The sequence below is a fragment of the Leptidea sinapis genome, chromosome Z (genome assembly GCF_905404315.1).
Source record: "Leptidea sinapis chromosome Z, ilLepSina1.1, whole genome shotgun sequence".
Lineage (NCBI taxonomy): Eukaryota > Metazoa > Arthropoda > Insecta > Lepidoptera > Pieridae > Leptidea > Leptidea sinapis.
Genome location: NC_066312.1, coordinates 32,257,434 through 32,283,404, shown reverse-complemented (window position 1 = coordinate 32,283,404; position 25,971 = coordinate 32,257,434). Strand labels below are relative to the sequence as shown.

Sequence of the window (25,971 nt, the reverse complement as noted above, 5' to 3'; positions counted from 1 at the left end):
ATAAATATGGGGTGATATATCTTTCAGTCAAGCGTGAGGTGTCCATAAAAACGAGTCATTTTGATGATTTTTTTATGCGGATCAACTCAGTTTAATGTGAGGATCATTTCAATGTAAGGGAACTTTGACGTACAATAAATAACTAGACGACTCACAATCGCCTATTAAAAAATTGTCAAAAATATCCGAGCGGTGTTGTTTAAATTGTCGCAGGGAAATGAGAATAACAGAGATTAGGTGATTTTGAGGGCTGGTTCCGTGAAATGACAATGAATGACGCGAAGTTCTTCTAACTTAGGATGTAAAAGCGAGCATCAGACTTGAGTCATACCCCGACTCGGACAGGTTGGGAGGAATGAGTTGGCGCCAACCCACTCGTGGTATTTTTTACTAATATAGGCCCCGAAGCGGGGCTTCTACTTGGCCTTTAGAGAAACTTTTATCTGTTTTGAGGTTAGTTTACATTAATTACATTAATTTTATTTTCAAGAGACTGGTGCCTTACCTTTTCATGGGAGTGGGGGAGTGAGCCAGGGGACAGAGGACATCTCAAATCTGAGCAACAGAAGTTAGTCTAATTTATTATTATTATTATTTATTCATTAAATTATTTTAAATTTCAAAGACAGTTTTTGTGTATGTATTCTGGATTAGGATTACCCCATACTGTCCCAGTAACAAACAATACAGTGTACACCTAAGAGCAAGTAATAATATTAAAAAGCCTATAATAGTCTTACCTAAGTCGTGTTAGTAAGTCTTTTGTGGGGCGATGTATATGCTTCTACAACAAGATCCCAGAAAATGTTCAAAACAAAAGTATTAAGTTAGTCAAAAGAATTGTTAAAACTTGTTAGTTTGGTAAAGGTTACTATAACATAAATAACTTTATCAATGATTCCACAGATTGGGAATGGAGCGACCAGATTCATGCAATGAATAAAAAGCCCGCTAGTTTGTAGTTTTTGACTTACAATAAGTGATGTCACATCCTATTTTGAATAAAAATATTTGAATTTGAATATAGAACTACATTTGGCAAGTGAAAAGCGTTATATAACTCAAAGTTATCGAAGTAAAGGGAGCTAAAAATCGACCTCAGCGTTTGTTGCCAACTCTATTTGAAAAACATTCACTCGTATTGAACAATGCATGATTTGCATAACACACGCCGCATTGTACGCCTTCGGAGAATTGTTCGACCCAGAGCCATTATCATGACGATAGCGAGTGGCTTTTGACACTAAACCCATGTTAATGTTCGTTTTTTTATGAAAGAGGAGGACGGATGGACGGAAACGAGTGTACGTTAACGTTACATGGTGTTAAGTGATCACCACCGCCAACATTCTCTTGCAACTACAGAGGAATCACAGAAGCATTGCCGACCTTAAAGAAAGGTGTACGCTCTACACTGAATGCGCTAGAATGCCTATAAAAACGAAATCAAAGATTATACTAAGCTTAGTTTAAATTAAGTATTACGTAAGTAAAGTCTAAGTACGCGCTCTATAGATCTCAGGCTAAATCTATTATAGTCTATAGACCACTACTATAGTAATGTCAGCGTTATTTGACATTCAAATTAGTACCGACATTCAGTTATGATTAATATTAAAAGAATACTTAGTAACCTGTCAATATCATATTGTTTTTCTTATTATATTAAGTATATTTTAAGTAATTGTAATATTAAGTATATAGTCACATGCAAAATCTAGGTGACGTCACTTCATTATGAAGTTGGTATTTTTGTATTATTAAGTTGGTAGTACGGAAACTGTTAGGAATTGCTCTCGCCAATTAGGTTCTTCTAGTTGAGGAGTCGTGGTGGACGAGCTGGTCACCCGACTGCCCTAGTGTAATATATCATTGTGGTTCTGATTATAGCCAAATTATTGAATACAGATATTTCTATTCTATTTAATATTGTTGTGTTTGTTGGTGCCTATTTCTGCCGTTAAGCAGTAATGTTTAACATTATTGTGTTTCTAGTGGCATTACTGGGCAAACGAGACATAACATCTTATATCTCATGGTCACGAGCGCAATTGTAGTGCCGCTCAGAAATTTTGGCATTTTCAAGAATACTGAGCGGCACTGCATAGTGGGCAGGGCGCATCGACTACCATCAGCTGAACGTCCTGCTCGTCTCGTCCCTGACTGTCATAAAAAAAAAATTATATTTTTTTTTTTTTGACAGATCAAAACAGTGTTTTATTATAGTAATGACTGGTTCTAAACAATTTGTTATGTTTTTTAAAGTGATAACCCACACTTCTGGGATTAATACAGAAATTAAATTTGAAAACAAAATTTTATAACAGGTTATCAACTGTAAAGTAGATCCTTAAGATGAAGCCACAACCTGAGAGTTGAACAAAGCATACAAGATTTTATGACGATACGTCACTCGAACGGTTAGCTCAGTGGGAAGAGCACTCGCACTTAACGCGAGAGGTCGTGGGTTCGAGTCCCGCATCGTCATACAATTTTGTTTTCAAATTTTATTTGTGTAATAACTGGTTCCATAACCAATAACAAGAAAGCTCTTTGTGTTGTAATTGTGTCATTCGTCGGACTAGTACGGAGGGTTGAACTGATAACTGATAACAAGTTACGGGTGCGTTGACCCCTAGCCCGCAGTTGTACGACTTTACCGCATCATCCATTTGTATTGCTGCTAATTAATGTACTTAGATCTAACTCAGCTGAATGAGTCATTATATGTTACCAGCTTAGATCATTTATACCTACGTCTAGATAGTCTGTGACAGCTGTGAAAACGTCGAAAAAAATTGAGGTTGACAGTTAAGCTCTATTTTGGACACTGACCTGTATAAGTACCACTGGACAGGCTGTTCCATATATTTAACAACAACTTTTTGTGCCTATTTGAAACGCCACTCACGAGCGTCCAGAGAACTATATTTGACGTATAATACAAATGGCTGTGAAGGAACGTATAATACTCTTGGATTTTAAATTAATTTCGTACGTTTTTCGTGTTAGTTATACTTTAAGAATCAACGTTATAAGGTACACATTTTTGACGGCTTCGACTGCTATATTTATACATTGCCGCATTTACTCCAGTTCCTTAAAATATTCTGGGCAATAAGCAGCAATGTAGAAAGCATTTAGTATAGGTTACGTATATTGAATTCAGAACCCGATTCGGACAATGACAGTTGACACATGATTAAGGAGAAAAATGTGCTTACATTGTCATTAAGCACACTTCAGCCGTTCCGCTATCAAACTGCGAATGATTTGTCCTTATATTACGTCATATATATAGATTTACTACATGATCCGACAAACGTTGTATTGCAATATAAAGTAATTTAAAAAAATCAATAGTTAATTTTTTGGGATAAAAAACATAGGTGCAACCGATTCTCAGACCTACCAAATATATCGTACTACAATTATTAATGTAATCGATTGCCATCTTGCAACACTTTAGCAGTTTTGTGGATGGAATAGAACAATATAAAAATCGCGATACAAAAATAGTTGTAGATCGTAGAAGGCCGAAAATTTGAAGTTGTATGTATTTTTCAATGCTGAATCATAATAAAATAAAAAACAAAAAAATAATAATTACGAGTGGGTCACCCTTATCATTAAGGGGTATGAAAAATAGATGTTGGCCGATTCTCAGGCCAACCCGATATACACACAAATTTTAACAAACACCGGGACACGAGAATTTTATACAGATTAATTATTTCCGTACCAATCAGCTGTGTACTTGGTATTTGATTGTCAGCTAATACGAGTATAATTTAATTTGACACCATCGCGCCTGGTACTAATGTGATATATACACAGGCGTGTTTGTACAAAGGAAGTGGCAAGACTGGCAACACTGAACACGTGCGCCATGTGTCTACCCGCTTGTTTAAACAAACTTACTAACAGCTTGCCGTAAACAACCAGTTACCTGCGACTTTGTGTACGCAACTGTATGAAAAATAATTATAATTTAAATGCTATTCATAAAAATCGGAGGTTCTGGTAAGTTTTGTTACAGCCTAAACATGATCAACAACGTGAAGACCGTATTGATGTAGGGGTGTGAGACGTGGAAGGTCACCAATACCAACTCACATCAACTGCAGGTTTTTGTTAACCGACGCCTTCGATATATCCTCGGTATTCACTGGCCCGACAAAATTTCTAACGATCACCTTTGGCAACGCTGTCATGAAGTCTCAATCGACCAACAGATAAAACGCTGCAAATGGAAGCCAGTCACTCCGGAGGGATCCCAACCATATACCGAGGCAAGCCATAGACTGGAACCCTCAAGGAAAACGCAAACGTGGCCGTGAAAAGCAAACCTGGCGGCGGACTGTCATTGTCGAAGCGAAACACATCGGAAAAACCTGGATTGAAATTAAGAGAGATGCTCAGGAACGATCGCGATGGAGATGCACTGTGGAAGCCCTCTGCTCAAGCTAGGGGAACATATACAGGAACTTGTGTCAAGTCAAACATGATTTGGTCCGGCCGAACAATCAGACGCGGTCCGGTAGCGGACTGTATTCGATAGTATGTCGCATTGTCCATCGCACACAAATTATTATTATTATTACCGTACGGACCGTACCGACTGTCCGATGACTTTTTTTATGACAGTAACGGACGAGAAGGACGTTCATCTGATGGTAATTGATACGCCCTGCCCATTACAACGCAGTGCCGTTCAGGAGTCTTGACAAACCCAAAACTTCTGAGTGGCACTATAATTGCACTCGTCACCTTGAGACGAGATGCTAAGTCTCATTTGCCCAGTAATTTCACTAGCAACGGCGCCCTTCAGACCGAAACACAATAATGCTTACACATTACTGCTTAAACCTGGCAGAAAAAGGCGCCGATGTGGTACCCATAATCTAGACGGTAGCCTGTGCAAAGGAGCCTTCCACTGGTAAAGTGTCGGGTCGTAACAAATCCGACCATGTGCTCAGGCTATTAATCTACATGCAGAATGGCTATTCTCAGAAACGCCCGAGTTTAATGGATTTTATTTGAGTTTTTTTATTTTGTGCTATATTAATGCGCATGGCAAGCATATGCGTGCATACACAAATCGTGTATATAAAGCGAGCTAATGTGAAAATAGTATTTTAGCGTACTCTACTAATGTTATGATTGAAGAACACACCTACGTAAAATAGAGTACAATACTCTATTTTAGAGTACGGTTGGCAACCCTGATCAAACTACGAAACGACACACACACACAACCCTAAGTTATATGAGGAGGCACTCTGTTATACATACATAATGCATGGTACATTGCTTACTGTCTCGATTGGCTAGAGTCTAGACCTATGTCAGCACAAAGTACTACTGTTACATATACAGATACAAATATTCAAGTACAATTATGCTATGTTATCTATATATGTTATATCAACTGTTATTTTTTAAATAAATATTTAGTGTTTAATGTTTATTTAGAATTACAACACCCATTACAATATTAGATCACTCGTAATCTATTAATTCACTCAAAACTACTACTCATTCGGTAATGTTTGTCTCAGACCTGAGAAGAACGGGAGAAGAAGCAACTCAGCTGGCTTCCTTTTTTTTTCAAGGAAAATACCGTTACAATTTAATTATACCTGAAGGCGGTCGCTCCCTTCCCAATTTGTGGTGTCATTAAGAAAGTCAATGTTATAGTAACCTTTACCACAGAAATGTAGTACACGTAGTATATGAAACTGACAACTGGCAATAAGAATTCCACAGTATTGTTTGTGTCTCATGAATCGCTAGGATTACAATGAACGTATAAACATCGGATGTTTCTACTACGGTCGCCGCCATTCATCGACCATCAACACAAACTATAATCGTCTTAATACATATAAATTACGTGACATAAAAATCTCATGTCGCGGTGTTTGTAGTTAAACTCCTTCGAAACGGCTTGACCGATTCTCATGAAATTTTGAGTGCATATTGGGTAGGTCTGAGAATCGGACAACATCTATTTTTCATCCCCCTAAATGTTAAGGATGGTCCACGCCAAAAAAATTTTTGAAATTTTGTTGACATTTTTTTTAAATTTGTCTGATTATGAGTCAGCATTAAAAAATACATACAACTTCAAATTTTCACCCATCTATCGATTTTAATATCGGCAATATAACGTTTGCTGGGTCAGCTAGTCTTAATCTTATATATAAAATTCTCGTGTCACAATGTTCGTTCCCGTACTCCTCCGAAACGGCTTGACCGATTCTCATTAAATTTTGTGAGCATATTGAGTAGGTCTGAGAATCGGCCAACATCTATTTTTCATACCCCTAAATGTAAAGGGTGGTCGACACGAATTTTTTTTTTTAATTTTTTTGACATTTTTTTTAAATTTGTTGGATTATGAGTCAGCATTAAAATTTTCACCCATCTACGATCAACAGTTACTTTTGTATCGCGATTTTAATATCGGCAATACAACGTTTGCTGGGTCAGCTAGTATATATATATAAATTACGTGACACGTTGTTTTTCCGCGATGGACTCCTAAACTAATGAACGGATTTATATGGGGATTACTTCATAGAGTGCAGTTTGGTGCAACTTGAGAGATAGGATAGTTTTTATTTCGATTTGGGACCCATAATATTTTTATTTTCAATATTTGTTTTGTATGGACATATTTTCTATGTGAGAATTTTGTGACGCACGGTTTGACAGTTCCGCTGTGAAACAATTTCATTATAACAATAGGGAGCATTAATTACGAAATAATTCTTGATGTTTTGAAATATTATTGGCAAATCCTATAAAACAGATTTTTTTTTATTATCTACAGAACAACGTCTGTCGGGGTAGCTAGTATCATATATATTAAAGAAAGTTAAATCCCTGGATGATCTATGTATACACCGTACAACGCCCACATTATCTCTGGACTTCGCTGGAACGTGAAGCCCTTCCCGTTCCCCTTTCACCCCTCGAACTCGTCCGGTTGCGTCAGTACGGTTCGCAGTTTCACTACCGTTAGGTACATGTGACATTTTCGTGCTATCACTGCTTTGTTTTTGACGTTTTCATTATTCAGTTTTGACTTTTGTTATTAATAGTTCTTTAGTTTCTGTTGTTCTGTGTCGCATTATTAGTACGGCCAGAAAAATAATTACTCTTTTTTTAGTCTCTTAAATTGATTTTTCATCATTAAAATAATAATAATCAGCATCACAACACAACACCTCTATAAATCTATAATACTGAATAAATAAATGGTATTTATTAATAATAACATGAGGGGATAGTAGAGAGTCATTAAAGACGAACAAATTTACAAATTATCTTTATACAAATGATTTAAGTTTTCTTTAGTGTTAATTCCGCCAATATTTGTTTTTAAAACAATTCGACACGTGTTTCGCCTCTCCACGAGGCATCCTCAGGACGTGTTGTCTCACCAAAATCTGGCATGAGACTCAACTCAGACTCGACTCAGACTAAACTTAAATCATTTGTATAATTATGGATTTCCGCAAAGTAACGCCTAATTCAATAAATTTTCTTAAATATATCTTAAACTAGATCAAAATAATTGTTTTCATCAACAGCTTTACTCTATTAATGTTACTCTATTTTAAATCTTATTACGATTGCATGAAGGTGCTTTTTAAAAAAGGAACAACAGCTTTATTATCTTATTTGACCGGGCCAAACACCCACGACGAGAGGAAGCTGCTAAGTAATAGAATGAGTTAACTTCTGATAAGAGAAGTTATCTAATTGTCATAATTTATAGATAGTAGGTACCACTGACCTGTATAAATACCACTGGACAGGCTGTTCTATATGTTTGTACTTCAAGAATCAACGTAATAAAGTACACATTTATTTTTCATGTTATATTTCTTGTAGCGTGTTATGAAAAATGATGAGAGTGAAATTTAAAGATGCGCGCGCATCACTGTAACACAAAAGTAACAGGTTGAAATTGGTTCCCAAAATTTTCTGACGTTATATTTTTTGGTTGGTAATGAAATTTTTTTTTGGTTTCTTCGTCCATTATTAGGATAGGCAAAATGTTCAACCCAATATTAAAATTTATACAAAATTGTTCTTTCTAAAAACGTAGAATAAATCATTTTAATGATTTTTGCTTCGCTAGGCTAAAGAAATATAACTTCTTGCGCGCAGACATAAGTACACACACTTTTTTTGTAAATAGTTTCGTACCATCTATCGATGTTTGCTGAGGTTGTCATCACTAGTTTTAGTACAGCAGACTCTCGCTACGTGGCCAACAGCGCCAAAATGGCGAATATCAAACAGCCGCAAAAGCACTTTAACATTCCAATAGTATATAGTAGAGTGTCACTGTTAGAAGAACAAGAAAAAGTCAAACGTCAAATAAATTTCAAACGGGGTACTAGCATAGACTTAGAATATACTAGCGTATAGATGACCTGATGTGCGTGAGCTAGAAGTGGTTTGGGGTTTTGATTGGGACAGCTGTAAATACGTCAACAAACCGTTCAAGAGATGCATGGATCGTAAATCTCGGTATTCTTGTGCAACTCTCAGGTTGCGGCTCCATCTACAAGATCTACTTTGGGGGCGTCCATAAATTACGTGAGATGTTTAAGGGGGGGGGGGGGGGGGGGGGGGGGGGGTCGAGTCATATCTCATTTAATCTTATGTTGGAGAGAGGGGGGGTCTCGGCAAATATCACGCAATTTTTTTTTCTATTCATGTCCATGTAATCCAGATTGTACATGCTTAAGATTTAATCTTAAGCGTAATCTTAATACGATTAAGATCATTCACTAATTCGTACGAAATAAAATATTTTCGTTCATACTTCGACGTTATACATCTTTACAATAACAATCCAACGCGTTTATGTAAGAAACCCACATTTTGAAAAATCTCACGTGAGATTGGGCGATAGGGGAGGGGGATGAATAAACTCTCACGACACCTCACCAGGGGGGGAGGGAGGGTCAGAAAATTCAAAAAACACCTCACGTAATTTATGGACGCCCCTTTTACAGTTCTAACCTGCTTAACCCCAATAATTGCATATTAGATAATTGACTTGAGATGTCGCTCTTGCTAATCTAAACAATTTGTTGTTATATTGGAAGTGTATGGGAGGTAGGTACTACAGATATGACATCTTGAATATTGGCCGTTATAATTGTATGAGATACTAATTAATATTCAACAAGGCAATAACCATTCATAAATATTCAGTATGAAGAGCTAAAATAATTTGTCACTATATTTCACAGATATTTTCCGTAATTTATTCAAATCCCAAAACTTTTCAAGTAAGACACAAAGATTTGTGCAGTGTAGGAATGTGAAATATATATCTTTTGGTACTGTCTGCCCAAAAATGACATATTCTGTGACTAGTAATATCGGCTTAAAGTTGGTTATTCAAGATCTCTAAAGAACAGTGACACAATATTGTACTGAATTTCATTCAAGCTCTAGAAACTAAATTAATTTGTACTTGTAACACTAAAATAACAAAAGGTTTAATTCATTGACTGTTTCAAATTGATAGGCGAAAAAAAAACGATTTTGAATTGACAACATTTTTCTTCACTACATATTATAAAATAAAGTCTTCCAACGCGTCTGTCTGTCTCTTCGCCATAAACTCAAAAACTACTGCACCGTTTTTCATACTTATGATGTGATGGTGATCTTAAATTAGGGCGTAGCAGTACCTACGCTCACGATTCACGCTGCACCCGGAATATAAGACACTGCTTTATCAAATCAAATCAAAATCACTTTATTTGTGGCAAATGACACTTATTAATGTCAAAAAATAAATTTCTTATTGAATCTATCCCTGTGTTACGTAATATGCAATTACAAAACTTTGTGACTACACGAACCCCTTGGCAATAATTAAGTTCAAATAATTAACGCAACATAAAACCACCACCCTCATATAATTTGGGCGAAGTTTTACGAATCATAAATTTTTAATACCTTTGTACTAAAACACTGAACACGTAAATAGTCGAGCGTCCGCCAAAGCAGAAGTCCAATTAAAACGGCGCAGTGCGGTTCAAGTGAAGCAAGGTTTCAACAAATAAACGCTGCCCCGTGATGATCTCGGGCGAGCTAGCGACGGATCGCGACCCACATACAGACAGAACAGAACACCCACCAGTGTCAACATGCGACCGGTTACGTCAGTGCAAAAGCGAAATTGTTGCAAAAGATTGGCCAACTTGTGATAAGTTTAATGATGCACATCATATTTCTACAACTTTACATTTCTCATTCTTGTTTTAAGGAGATTAATATTTTGCAAACCCTTTATGAAATTAAGGGGGTGTTTAGTCCATGTTGGTGGCGTTAGTTACAACTTCAACATCATAATCTAAGCGCAAGTGTCTGTTTGTTTAATTATTATTAGATAAATTAGTATTCAACGCTTCTCAAGGTTCATTCCGGGGGATAGGGCTCTGAGTATAGACTCTCAGACGCATTTCGATTGGCAAAAAACAAAATTTTAATAATAAGAGCAAGATTATCGACGCACTTCATAGCCCTCATACCAGTACTCTGCATAAAACACAACCACCATTGTAATAAATGCAATGTTTTGTGCTTCAAAATACCCTTAGACTGCAATGTTAAAAATATGTAAGCATACAACGACGGAGTTAAAGGCAATGAAACTGAAGAATTAAAAATCTAGGACACTAATTACTACTGCCTGGAGCATGAAAGTAGATTGACTACTAATATGGATGAAAGTATTTGGAAAGGTCGACCCAGGCATCCATCATGATCAGGAGGACGATTTTAAAGTTCCAGCGCTCGAATTCAAAGACAAGTAACATTAATATTCCCACAATACCATTTTTGACGATTATTTTAAAACTTTCGAGACACATTTAAGGGCTATAATATATTTGAAAACCCCGCGCCCCAGCACTGTAAAGCTGTACGTTGCAAGCTTAGGCACGTAGTTTTTTTTTATATATAAGAGGGGGCAAACGGGCAAGAGGTTAACAAGATAGGAAGTAGTGAGGCAACCGCCCATGGCAATCCGCAACAACACCTCAAGAGATGCATTGCCAGCCAAGGTGCCCATGTTCTAATCTTGAAGGTGACTTATACGAATCGATTCGAATAAACTGCAGCAGATATTTTATTCCACAAAGTGGCTGTGCGATGCAAGATATTTGTCCCAAAACGCGCGGTTGTATAATACATAACGTCAGCATGATGCCGGTGGAATTTCATCTTCTTTCACACAAGCTGTTTTACTTATTCTTCGTAATGCTGGCGTGGGCCATGAGATACATTCACGATCTGACTGTTGAATGTAAGCTTAAGACGACCCTTACCAAACCAACAACTATACTTTGCTCCCTAATTTATCTCTCTCAAAAAAACTCTGTCCTTACAAATTACTAAACCGCCAAGTAATGCGATCGATACTCTTCACAAACCACAAACATCCCACAAACTATCATCATAACATTGAACCTGTCGGAACGCTGCTCTTAGCACATAGCTGTATGACTGGCCTTGTGCACTGGGAAACACTTCCGTAACTATATTAGAATCATACCTTGGAAAATGTGCGGTTATAGATATCGGCCTTCTCCCAGAGGAAAGGCAAAATACTACTATTAGCCACAGTCTTGACATACTGGCTAATTCCACTTTAATTTGGCTGATTTGTCTACAAGTGTGTCAATATCTATATAAAAAATACTTACTAGCGGTGCTATGTGCTTCATGTTACGTTCGCCCTTTTCTCAATCTCTATCCCTATTCCTATATCCTATCATTCGCTCTATCCCTCTTCTTGGACAAACACGTAGCACATTTTCGTGTCACTTTATTTCGTTAAAATTTCGTAAAAATTATACCCTCATGCGCGTTTGGTTTTACTTCAAAAGCATTTTTCTGCTTTTAAGCATTTATTTTTTCAAAAATTAATTCCATTTGAATTCGTTTTATTCATTCAATCACTAAATTATACAATACTGTACTGTGATTGTTATTGGTATAAAATAATCATAATCTAGTCTCAGGCTCTGCGATCACTTAGATATTCAGCTGTGGAGTAGTAGGATTTACGACAGCGCTATTTTTAATTAAACATTTACATTTACTACATGACTGGAACTATCATAGATGGCGTTGGAATTTTTATTCCTCAGCAACCACAATAGGTACAGATCTTCATAATATATCGTAAAAGGTCTTGATGAGAAAAGACTAAAATCTTTTAGTTTGGGTTTCTATGAGGTCGGGGTCAAAAGCTATTCAGGTTGAAACATTTCCCATAGAGTTACATTAAAAATGAGGATTGGCTTGGTGCAATATATTCTATTATCATTAGTAAATATGACAGACAAACTAGAAACGTAATACAAACACACGGACAGTAAAATCAGTTAAAAGACTATTTTGAGTACGTTCTGTAAATAAATGTTGTTTATTTATGTTTGCGTGTTTATAAACCGTCTATTAACCAGTGCTTAATGCTGTTTTAGTTAACGATTTTGGTTGTTTTCATCAATCGAAGCTAATGATTAAAAAGTTATTTCTGTTCAAATCCAATAAAATACAATAAGTATCCTTTGGGGTTATTTTGCGTTACAGATACGTAACATTGTTTAAAGACCAGGGAAAAGCTAACCAATATAAAGGTCCATCCAAAGCTGAACCATAGATAATATGTTCAATCATACTGAAGAGCGCTCAAATTGGATTGGTAATATATATATCTCGGAGATTTATTTGGATTTAAAATCGGGCGTCACGGTGTTGGTATCCTCCATGTTGTTTTAAGTCGATCAGTGCGCACAACCGGCGCGGGCGCTAGCTTGAAGACGAATGCGACTTCTGAATGAGCGCTCTACTGATGGACAATAATAACTAACTTCAATCGTGTCACAGACATTGACGTACACAATGACAACTTCAAACACACTTAGAAAAGAAAACGTTCGCCATCAGTTCAGCCCAATACACAGAGTAGAATATAATCATACAGGCCATATTACTTTTATATTCTAATTCTCCGACATATATACATTTTTGAAGTGGTAACTTCTTATAGGAGAGTAAACCGCTTCGTAACGTAACGCGTTACGGCACCAGCCCCTCTGGCTTCCGTTTCTCTTTCGCTTACGGCAGCAGGCTCCTCCTCTCTCACTCTCACCAATTGTTACTTTTATAGTATTCAATAATGATTCTAACAATTTACACATCTAAACATACACAAAATTCCAATGTACATATTCTCGAATTGTAACTAAGAATAATATAAATTTTATAATCAATAAAAGATTTCCTTAATAAATAACCTTTACTTACATTATCATAATAATAATATACATAAAATTTAAGTAATAACCTAAAAGTGAAAGTTAAACAATTGCAATATTTAATAGATTAGTTTTAGTTATCACTATTGTCGGGCGCCTCGAGACGCACACTTTTTTATTTTGATTCTAATGTAATAAATACTCAATATTATCTGCATATGAATCGGTAACACCCTTTCCGAAATATGTGGGAAGAGCGCAGAGATGAGAAGACAAACATTCCAGTAAATATTGTTACGAGGTTTATTGCCACAAGAAATATAATTACAGGCAAATACAGCTTGCGTTTAAAAAGTTCAAAATTTTGAATACAAATTACTTTTTTTTTTTAGATGTACCAACAATAACTCAACTTAACATTAACAATTGATTTGCACTTTCACAATTCACCAGTGGGAGGCTCCTTTGCACAGGATGCCAGGGTACCACAACGGCGCCTATTTCTACTGTGAAGCAGTAATGTGTAAACTGTAGATAGTGAAATTACTGGACAAATGAGACTTCACATCTTATGTCTCAAGGTGACGAGCGCAATTGTAGTGCAACTCAGAATTTTTAGGCTTTTCCAGAATCCTGAGCGGCACTGCATTTTAATGGGCACGGCGTATCAATTACCATCAGCTAAACGTCCTGCTCGTCTCGTCCCGTATTTTCATTAAAAAAAACTTACATAGGTACTAATTCCAGTTTGTTTATTCTAATTTGGTACATTCAACATTTTAAATAAGCGAAAATTAAGTTACTTTAATCTTAATTCTAGAAACAATAATTACAATGTGTAGAATATGAAATTACAAATTTAGTAAAAGACTTTAGCATAGTTACAATAACTTTGATCATACTCAATGGTAACAAAAGAGTTTTAATAATTTAAAATCGGAGCGCTTTGTGCTTTCTGTAACTGTAGTTTTTGTCGAACACTTTCGACACCACACAATAGAACAGGCCCATAGCTAATAAAGCCACTGTGATTATTAAAACGATTGCGTTATTAAAGAGAGGCTAATTCCTACTAGCCCGCGCACAGCAAAAAAATGACGATTATGAAACTTGCTAACAGATCTATACTAATAAATAGAGAACCGCAGTAAAGGTTTTGTGTGATGCCGATTATTATAATGATGAAAAATCAATGAAAGCATCTTTTTTTAATGAAAACAAGGGACGAGACGAGCAGGCCATTCAGCTGATGGTAATTGATACGCCCTGTCTATTACAATGCAGCGTCGCTCAAGATTATTGAAAAACTCAATAATTCTGTGCGACACTACAACTGCGCTCGTCACCTTAAGACATAAGATGTCAAGTATCATTTCCCCAGTAATTTCCGTGTGTGAGTGTCCTTCAAACCGAGACACAGTAATGCTGACAAATTACAGCTTCACGGCGAAAAAAAAGGTTTCGTTGTGCTACCCATAATCTAGCCGGCATCCTGTGTAAAGGAGCCTCCCACTGGTTAAGGTGATCTAGTTTAAGTACAAAGAGTATTACTTTGGTTATTATCTTGTCAATACTTCATTCTCATGATAAGATTGAATATATCAAATGAAACCTAATTTTTATTACAATTTGTATATTCTGTAGTTATCAATCAAAAGACTGATAACAATAGCTTATTAATGAAACAATATACATTCGCATTGATAAAAATGTAAACAGCTAACGAACATCTTATCGGCAATTAAATGTCGACTCATTAACACAGGAAAGTGACTTACGGTCTGTTATGGCCTTAGCCGTGCATGCTGACGTAAACTTGAATCGTTTTACTGTTATGAGAAAACGGTAAAGTCGCACGCATTTACGCAGGACCTCTGCTCGTGATGTAAATGTTTCGCGTCATTTATAATAATAATAGTGTTATCCCCTATTAATAAACACTTTCGGCATACTAAAATGGACTTCGGCCGAGCTCAACGCCCTAGATAGAAAGGTCCGTAAACTAATGACGAAATACCAGGGGCGTGCATTCATTTTCTAGCAAGGTAGTCACTGTGGATATAACTAGTCGCAGTTGAGCTTTGGAATATGCAAAGATTGCTTACCGTAGGTAAATTTTATGAGTGGGTGCAGTTCAATAGAAGCTTGGTTATAAAATAACGAAAAAAAATAAACTAAATGAACTTCAACACTAGTTCTAGGTATATTTATTTAGGTATATAACGAGTTAGGCACTGCCTACTTGCCTATATAATATGCACGCCCCTGCGAGATACCGTATCCACGCTCGTCTTTAAAGAGATTATATATCCCACGGAAACGAGAAGGCGGTGGTTTTCTAAGTGCCAAAAACTTGCATAATCGTGAGTTGTATAATTTGAGGGAATATATTTTCTTCCGTAAAGAATGGGCCTGTTGACAATGGACTTACTTCGCTCTCTTCATGTAAAGAGAACTGGCGAAAACCGGTGATACTAGTATTCAAGCTCGCTTGAATGACGTATGGAAGGGAGAAAAGCTTCATGGACGGTTTTACCAGGGTCTCTACGAGCCTGATGTACACAAAATTTCATCTGCGACCTGGTTACGATTTGGTGACCACTTTGGGGAAACTGAAGGATTTGCCTGTGCAACTGCTGATGAAGTTGTCAAGGCGAATAACTACCGGAAACACATCATGAAGGATGGCACAGTAGACATATGTCGGGCGTGCCACCATCCTGGTGAGTCTATCTATCAGACACATTATTTTCGGTTGTGCTCGTCTTGCCAATGGAGAGTATTTACACAGATACAACCAAGTAGCCAGGATTATCCATCAGCAACTTGCTCTTCGATACAATCTTGTGCATACAAGCTCTACAGGGACCGATCTATCACAACAGACAGAACTAGCATTGCTAATAAGCCTGATATTGTGTTGGTAGATCGGTTAGAGTGTCGGGCATTTATTGTTGATATCACAGTTCCGTGTGATGATAATGTCGTGAAAGCTGAGGTCACTGAGATGTAGGATGTTGATTCGACAGTAACTGTCCCAAAAGTCCGTAAACGGTCTTATAGCCAACAGCCTCGACTATTATCTCAAGACGCTTTAATAGCTAAATAACTGGATTAAGGGTCAGATACAGAAGGTAGCTATTTTGGGAACGGCACGCAGTTTAGTGAACCTACGCCGGTCGGAATCTTTTTTTGATAAGCCTGATGTAGGGAACCATGGCTTGTCCGTGCGTCAACTCGTAATCGGGTGTTGCTTGTGGTGCCTGGTTGACTTGTTATATTTGACAAATCATTGTAATTGTTGGATGCGACTACTAATTATGACAGTAATCACGAACATCGTGTTCACGAAGCATCCTTATAACAACAATGAATTCAAACTCTAAATGCGATAATTTGCAACCCCTCACTTTTGGGATGTGGTTGTTTTATTTATAAATGAGCCACGTAACTTAAAAAAAAAATACATATTAATATGATCTGACAGCCAAAAGGGGATTTACATTTTTAAGGCCTGCGGGCCTACCATGAACTCTTATTGCGATTCAATTGACAACCTAAAATGAACTGCTCTGCTATTTCCTACCACGACGTGATTAGAGCTATCTAATTTAGGTTGACGTCAAATCAACTCATTAAATCGCAATGACGTCAATTGAATGTCAAAAATGATATCAATTGAATTGCAAACAGATTTAGTTCGTTCATTCATTCGTACCATGAGGTAATATTTCAACCTAAACTGGATAGCTTATGTGTCAAAGTGAGCGATTCGAAAAAAGTTGCTACTTCCTTAGAGGAAAGTGAATCGTGTTAATAACTTTAAAAAAATAGTGAAAACATACAGAAAAGGAAAATTTTATTGATCTAAATTGAGATGAGAATCCTTTATTGGACTTTTTTGTAAAACATAATACTGAAAATAAATACCAAAAATGAAAAAATACTAAAGACGAGGCAGTAAGGGCCCGGGCCTGTAGCCTGTTCGCAAGAACGAATTAAAAAAAATGTAAAGAATTAAAAAACCGCATAAATCAAATCAATTTAGTTTTCAAAACGCAACGCATATGGTTCGAGTAAGAGAGACAAACTTATGCAACGACTGTAGAGCGTCATCTCTTTCTCACACCGCGGACCACAGACAAATTTATTTCATTCATTCTTCATAAGCTATCCAAACTCCATTCAGTAAAAGGCACTTCAAAGGTACAAATATTGGTGATTCAGTTTAGGTACCTAAACTGAACTGCATCGGAATCGCATCGCTTATTAAAAGTTGATGGTAGGCCCTCTGAATTTTAAGCAATCAACACAGCATACACGAATATATATATGTGCGTGTGTGTGTATTTGTTCTAATGTGATAAAAACACAGGATTTAAACTATGATATTATACCTATACTTATACATATAGGAGGTTAATAGAGTTCCTTATAGCTTGGATGAATAAACTGACCTCATAGAAAATGTCACCTAATTACCTTTATAAATTGTGTTACGACCTATATAATGCGGTTCATTAGATAACCCTTACTTCTTTATATTATACATACTTCATAGTTATATTAGGATACTTAGTTTTTCTAAGTGACACTTCTTTTCGCGCGTTAGGGTATAATTATCAGAGTGAATTATTAAGATGCGCGCGAACACCGTCACGCAAATTCGACACGCTGACTTGAGAGGCTTGGTAATGACGGATTAGTTAAGAATATTGTGTACAAAGAAGTTTTGTATGCCCTAATCTTTTACACACGCTAAACAAAAGTAAAGCCGCAAAAACTATACCTAATTAATAATAATACTTCTTAACGCGAGCGAAGCCGCGGGCAAAAGTGTGTGGTTTTCAGCTTTAAATTCAAATAGTTTTATAGATAATAGGATTCATCAAAACTACTTAAGTCGTGTTTCGTTAAAAAATATGATATACGTAAGTACATAATATGAAATATACAATTCCTTTGTTAAAGGTAATATCACTTTTGTATTCATCGAGTTAATTACTTTTGTGAATATTGCGTTCGAAGCCCCAATAGAGCTTTCATACAAGTTTGTATCCAAAACAAGAGCGCTGCACAACAATGAACAGATCTGGGACAATTCGGGAAGGCTGCGTAATATACAAGGCTTTGTTACTTATTTGGGGCACTCTTTATGAAACTTTCATTTGTTCGGTGCCGCATAGTAACAGGCAATGAGTTGATTATATACTGAATGCTATATACTTAGATTGAGAATTGGTCTCGCTCCAACTAGATACCGCAGGCATAGTCACAAAGTGCAGCATCTAATACTAAGCTTAAGTGGGCGTACTCAAGCCAGTCTCGATGTGTGACGTTGTCGTGCCACATGTTCTGTTAAACTTTGCTAATAATTGAAACTAAAATGCCGGGTTAATAAATAAGAGACACTAGGATCACATATCATCTGTATAGTTACAAAAAATAGTTTTTTTATTTTATTAATTTCAATGTAAAAAAAACACGAAGCGTATGTTACAAAATTAGAAAGATGCCATTGAGTGTCAAGATGCCACGCACACAAGCATCTAATAGTTGCCGTAATAAAAAAGCTATTGTTCTGAGATAGTGCGGTATCTAGTTGAAGCGTAGCAGAGACCAATCCATAATCTAAGGATATATATTACATCAAGCGTAAAATAAAATCTATACAGCATTGTATGGCAATTATCGAACTAACGATAAGCATGTCACATTGCAGCGTTAGTGCATGCTATCTGAACTTTAGAGAGCTTAGACAGAAAAGCAAAGTCGCTAATGCAATGGGGCGGTCTCGACACGAGAAAAAAGGTATCTGCAAGACGATTTTAAAGAGGCAATTTTAGGAGAAAAACACCCACGAGGAAGACCGCAAATGGGCTGATAAGATGCCAACTTACAACGGTTACAGGGGCAGCTGGAATTGTGCAGACAAAAAGAAGAACATTGTCTTAGTTTAACTTAATAAACATTACTCCAGAAACGCCACGAAATAAATCAAAATACAATTTGATCTGCAGTATGATAATATTTAATACTATGAGAGAGACTTACTGTGGGAAACTGGGTGAATGGAGCGCCTTTATAAACGGCCAGATTGTGCCAAAAGAGGCGCGAATGGCTGTCCATAATGGAGTGCTTGTCGCCACGTTAATGTACGGAAGTGAGAGTTGGAAGCATAGAAGCAGAAATGACGCAGTTGAGATGCGATCACTACGTAGTATGTGTGGGGTGAGACTGATTGATAGAATTCCGAATGCGGTATTACGAGCGCGCTGTGGTCTGAAAGAAGATGTGACAAGGACTGAGAAAGGAATGCTGAATTGGTTTGGACACGTGGAGCGAATGAGTGAAGAAAGAATGACGCACCAAATATATAAGGCAAGTGTGGGCAGGTCAGTAGCGGGAGACTTAGTAGAACATTTTCGATGGGGACGTTTTGAAAAAAGGAAAGGTCCGAAACACCCGCAACCGGCGAGCATGTATTAAAAGAGTAATGAATGTAGAGGAAGCGCGTGAGGTTTGTAAGGATAGAAGCAAGTGGCATACTGTTGTCTCTGCCTACCCCGACGGGAACAAGGCCTGAGTGTGTGTGTGTGTGACGTTACTATATGGGTAACTTCCAGCGTGTACCTACTCCTTCCTAAAAAGCTGTCATTGCATCCGTGATTCTCCTGGTGTTGCAGGAGAATGTGGACGGCGATCACATAACATGAGGAGACCCGTGAACTTGTTTGTCCATAAAAAAATACATTATCTCTATGTGTATATATATCGGGTTTGGCCCATTGCAAGTATAGTAAGATTTTCCTCAACTCCTACGCCCCAACTCTAATTTGACGCGAGATTCTTCAAAATTTATTTTGGCTGTAAACGGATGATTTGTTGTTTGAGTAAATAATGTTTTGGATTATTGAGAAAAAAGAAACAAAAACACAACTGGTTCTATTTATCATCTTTAATGAAGACCAGAAAAGACTTGTATTTGCGAATATTACCGTAATTTAAAATCACAATCATAAAATTAATTAAACAAAAATTTATAAGAGATTTATTGTAATTCAGTCCATGGAGAATCGTGCACATTTTACACCGTTTTGTGCTAGTAAATTAAAAAAAAATTACGTGATATTGACCAAGACCCCACCTCTCCCTCCTAAGTAAGATTTGGAAAGATTTACCCCGCCTAGAACACCTTACGTAATTAATCGACGCCCCCTATTGACTTATACATTTATGGCTAGGCCAGTACGGTAGCTCCCTACGTAAATTACTCCACACAATGGTGGCACAGCCAAGTACTAATTGAGCGCATTTACAAAGCGCGGTAGGCAGAGAATAATAAAATGCGTTTTTATCTCAGCAGGAGGTACGTCCGTTCAGTAATAAGGAATAGAGGACTTTCAACTCTGGAGCCGTTCAGCCGGAAATAACTGGTTTTAGAGTGCTCTTTGATCATAGAGGTGACGAAGAGCGACTAATGTGCTTAATAATAATGTTTTTAACAAAGAAAACTCAAATTTCATATGTTCAAATAAGTTTGTTGTAAATGCCGTTCCATGGGCTATACATTTACGGTTTCTCTGTATAAAATCGATTGTGCTCTTAATATTATAAAGGCGATAGTTTGTATATATTTTTAGGCTAGGTCATGCAACATATTAACTGTTAAAGTTAAGGTTTAAGTCAAATTTAAAGTTAGCAGTAACGCGGACTTTAACATAGACTGCAGAATGTGTTGCATCTCGCATTACTTGGCATAGTAAAAGTTAAAAAGTAAAATATCAAGCCAATATCGAATATTTATTTGAAACTTGGAGCAGGTCGCTATTTAACATTAACAATAGCTTTAACCGGCGAAGATTGGCCTATTAAAAGTTAAAGTTATTACGTCATCTAAAAATTGTCAAATGGTGCATTTTTTGTATAACCGGTACTTTAATGTTGCAACCCAATCTAACTCTTTCACGCAAAACCTTCTAAATGGAATTTGAATCTTAACATTTATGTAAGGTATAGCTTAGTCATTAAAAAAACATATCTAAGGCACTGTAGACAGTACATATGTCCACTGTGTCTAAGGTCATAATAATTTATAAAGACATTGTGCGAATTGTCCAAAATATAACGATAGGTGTCAGGTTCAAAACCCGTGAGAGTAACCCGTATATAATGGAAGTATTTACCACAAATAGTTCTAGGGAAAACCTCGGGACAGCATATACTATCTAATATATCACTTTTATGTGTAAGTCATTATCGCCGAAATAGTGAAACATAAATACAACGAAAACTGATAATTTATTTCTACTGCACAATTGGTAGTTTCAAATTGATACTTATATCAAAATAAAGATTCTTATCGCTTGTGTTATTTAAATAAGATAAACTTTGTCTTCCACACTACATCATTTGGACAAATATTTTAATAGTTAGGACCATCACCAACCGAGTGCGCGATGCTATGGTGCGGTCTGGCGGCGTGCGATCTACTTACTGAATAAATTAATTTAATTAACATTTTGCAATTTTAAAAAAATTACAAGATTTAGGCTACATCATGCTAGCTGAGGGCATATATATTCATCAATATAATAATATAGTAACCCTATGTTATGACGACCCATAAAGTCCAGTGGTTAGTGCCTCTGCCTACTAAGCTAGATGATTCGGGTTAGATATTAGGTATATAATAATTATGGATGTTTGTTTCCGAGTCATGAATGATTTTGAATTTGTATTTATAATATATGTTTAATGTTTATGTATATATTATATCGTATTAAATATATTGCTTTCTTGCAACCCGCAGCTCATGCTTTGCTTAGTTAGGGGCAAAATAATTTGTGTGTGTCAATAATAAAAAAAGAGAAAGAAAAGAAAAATTTACTTAGTAAAAAGCTGCTTTTGAAGTAAAAACTTCTTTAGCTGAATTGGGCACCAAAACTTCGCGTCACCAAAACGCTTATTGCAGTATATTTGTAGCTGTACAATCTTATAATTCAAATTTAATGGATTTAGTGATAAATTAAATGTGTATAATATACTGTACATTTTTGAAATAGTGATTTTGTTTGATTATTTTAAATATTCAGACACTTCATATTTTATGATGTTTTAAGTTTTCCGATAATTTGCATAAGCTCATGACGCAGGGGACGGGACGCGCCCACAGGCGACGAGTAGACTTGGTGTGCGCGACGCAAGGTCGACGGCCGGCCTGCAGCCGTGGGCGTGCACTGTGCCAGTCAAGTGAGTGAACACGCACCGAGCCATTCATACTGTATCTCCTTATTATTAGCAATTTTCTATTAAGGGATTGCATTATATCTATACTATAACAACCTGAGAGTTGAACAAAGCAAACACCGATTCGAATCCCACATCGATCATAAAGTTTTGTTTTTCAAATTTTATTTGTGTATCTATACTATTAATATTACATAAAGAAGTAAAGTTTATTGGGTATCCCTGGATCTACAGAACGGCTTTTAAAAATTCTGTTACTAATTTAGAGAGCCACATTATTTGAGAATATGGCTGTCTATATAATATATTAACCCGAAAAATTATAAGACTTTGTGGTAGTCGGATTTCCAAAATTTGTTATAATAAAAAACGTTCTTTTTTTATGAAATGGATGAGATGGCGGCATAGGAGCGTACAGGTCACCTGGTGTTAAGTGATCACCGCCACACTCGTTGCCGGCCTTTAAAGAAGTTGAACACACTTTTTTAAGGTACCCGTAAGGTAATCAGGGTTCATTCTACAGCTTTGTGGTATGTGGAAGAAAGTCCTTGAAAACTATACTGTGGAGGAATGCCACACATCGAGATGGTGGGTCAGGATATTATATGCTGCTAATTTGTGGCATGTCATGTGAAGGTGGAATGCCAAGATGATCCATTGCACATTTGCCTCTAATATAAAAAATAAAGCAAATGATGTTAGCAGTAATGACAATAATATGCATTTAATTTAACTGTAAATATCAACAGAAAAACTGCCATAAGATAATAAGTAACAATGAATACTGACTTCTTTTGTGTTGTTTTAACCAATGTTAAAACATCTTGTTTGTTAATAAGAACAGTCTGTTTCTTTTTTTAAATACATTATCTAAAGAAATTGTTTCACTTTAAGACACTATAAAAGCTAACATAACGAACAATCACACAATTTCGTAAGTGATGATCTTACACAGTTCATTCCGCTAAGTTTCACTAAAACCCTTCAACAAAGTGTTGACAAGACTGTCTACGACCCGTGGATCGAAATAGGTTACAGTAAAACTGGATTTGCTTTCCTTTTCTATCTTGCATCATATTCGTTACAAATTTTCTTCTCTCCTGCACACTTTGACTATACTAGTGTATATTGTAAGTCTATAATAAGAACCAGACACTGTTAACATTCAATAATCTATTACATACATAAAATCACGCCTCTTTCCCGTAGGCGTAAGCAGAGACCACTTGCTTCGATCCTTACAAACTTGTTTCGCTTCGTCCACTTTCATTATTCCTTTGGTACATGCTCTGCGGTTAAGGGTACTCTTGACCTGGCCTTTTTTCAAGACATCCCCTATTTGATCTTGAAACATCCGCCCAGGTCTGTACTCTGATATTGTGACTGACCAGGGGCTTATTTGTTTGCTATGTGGTTTTTACATTTCATAAGAGACCTCCTTGATTGCTTACTCCCCTACTTATATAATTTAAATAAATAAATAAATAAAAAAACCTTAAATTTTATTATTCTGGATTATATGTCCTGATCTGATTTGGATCATATGGACTAATAATGAAGTATATTAACTACTTACATGGTTGTAACGAATAATATAATTGGAGTTTAAGTTTTTTTTCATGTACTTAAAACAAAGACTGAAAAGTAAATAAAAAACAGTGACATTCGCTTGCTCATTATTAGTTTTTCTGTAATCTTAATTTCCTCTCAATAATTACTTCTTATGTTGTTACAAACAGGACCATAAATGATATATTTGAAAAAACCAATTCAAACATTTATTCATTGCTTTGCAAAGTTTCTGCTATATTTAGCAAACAATTAAATAGTGCTTAGTAGTAAAAACCTGATGAAATAAGTGTGAAAGAGTATAGTGCTCATTATACAGATAATGAAATAATAGAAAAAAAAATTGAGAAAAAAGGCATTTTTCATTCACGTTTATGGTGTATTATGGATCCCTGTCACCTGATGATAAGGAACTACATCTCTCATTGTGTTCTTAAGTTGTTATCCTTGACATGCACAGCATCTTGCTAAATTTATTTATATGTAACTTACCTTCTGGATAAGCATCCTTCTTAGCGATCAAGTCAATAATAAAGCCAGTAGAGTTGTAGAGGTGACCCATGGCGCGCATGTCGAATTCCACCTTCGCAGTATACGTAGCATTGAGCACCGGAGATGAGTAGTTAACCGCTGAAGTCTCAATCAGGTTCGACATTCCTTGCCGGAGATTATCCGTAATATTTGCCAGCCACAATTGTCCTGACACAGACCCCACCGACACAATAAACAAATACGCGCACCACATTTTGGAGTAGAATTTATTTCAATGCATCATCACAAAACTAACAGATAACGGGATAATCAATCTATTTGCAAAAACAAACATACAAAGCTATCCACTCTATAAATAAAAATAAACACAATAATATAATACTTCGATCGATATCAACTGGGTTCAGAATCTCTTAGAAATGGTGCACTTTGAATGATACCTGAGCTTTTAAACGGAATTTAAGTTAATCTAAGCACGGTTTATGTTATAATTCACATATTTGCAAGCCGGTCTTGGTTTTAATAAAAAAAAATACCCTAAGAAACAAAGCGTCCACCGCGGACGGCAAATGTTCCTGAGTGATCCGTCTTTACTCTTTATTCTTGTTTCTTTGTTAACGAATTTGTTTCGCTTTTTGACATTGAAGTTTGATTGTCACTGAGAGTTTGACATGTCGAGGTACCGTCTGTTGGAATGCTGTCAATGTCAAAATATAAGTATAGTGTAGATAGAGAACATTATGCTTTATTCCTTAATACCTAACAGATAATAATTAATAACGATAATGATAAAGTATCAAAAATTAGTTAAAGCAAAATCAATGTTAACAGCACAGTTAGTTGTTACAGTCGTCACACCGACATCGATGGTGCCATGCGCGAGGCATATCCCTCTTTCGTAGGTACCTAGCATAAATGTTTTATACTGAAGTAAAAGATTGAACACGCGAAAGTGTCAGCGTATAGTATTCTTATGCTATGTTAGAGCGAAATAGACAGACTGACAGCGTGTAGAGCCGTACTCGCTGTGGGAGTGGGAGGCTACATTGCACAGGATGCCGTTAAGATTATAGGTACCATTGTGGTACCTATTATTTCTGGAATGAAGCATTATATGTGTAAACTTTATTGTGTTTCAGTCTGAAGGGCGCCATAGCTAGTGAATGTACTGGACAAATGAGACTTAATATCTTGTCTCAAGGTGACGAGCGCAATTGTAGTACCGCTCAGAATTTTTGGGATTCGTCTGCATTGTAATGGGCAGGGCGTATCAATTACCATCAACTGAACGTTCTACTTGTCTCGTTACTTATTTTCATAAAAAAATATAATCTGTCGTTACTTTGATCGG

The 25,971-nt window shown here is 36.4% G+C and overlaps 1 protein-coding gene across 4 annotated transcripts in view; it reads right to left on the bottom strand.

The window, feature by feature from the left end:
* Positions 1 to 25,199, bottom strand: part of LOC126978777 (prominin-like protein) — a 98,156-nt gene extending 72,957 nt beyond the window's left edge. For all 4 annotated transcript variants that reach the window (XM_050827832.1, XM_050827835.1, XM_050827834.1 and 1 more), the window contains exon 1: positions 24,621 to 25,199. In XM_050827832.1, the coding sequence (XP_050683789.1) occupies positions 24,621 to 24,873 (253 nt within the window). In that variant the 5' untranslated portion in view covers positions 24,874 to 25,199. The remainder of the gene's footprint in view (positions 1 to 24,620) is intronic.
* Between the last annotated feature and the right edge of the window lie 772 nt (positions 25,200 to 25,971).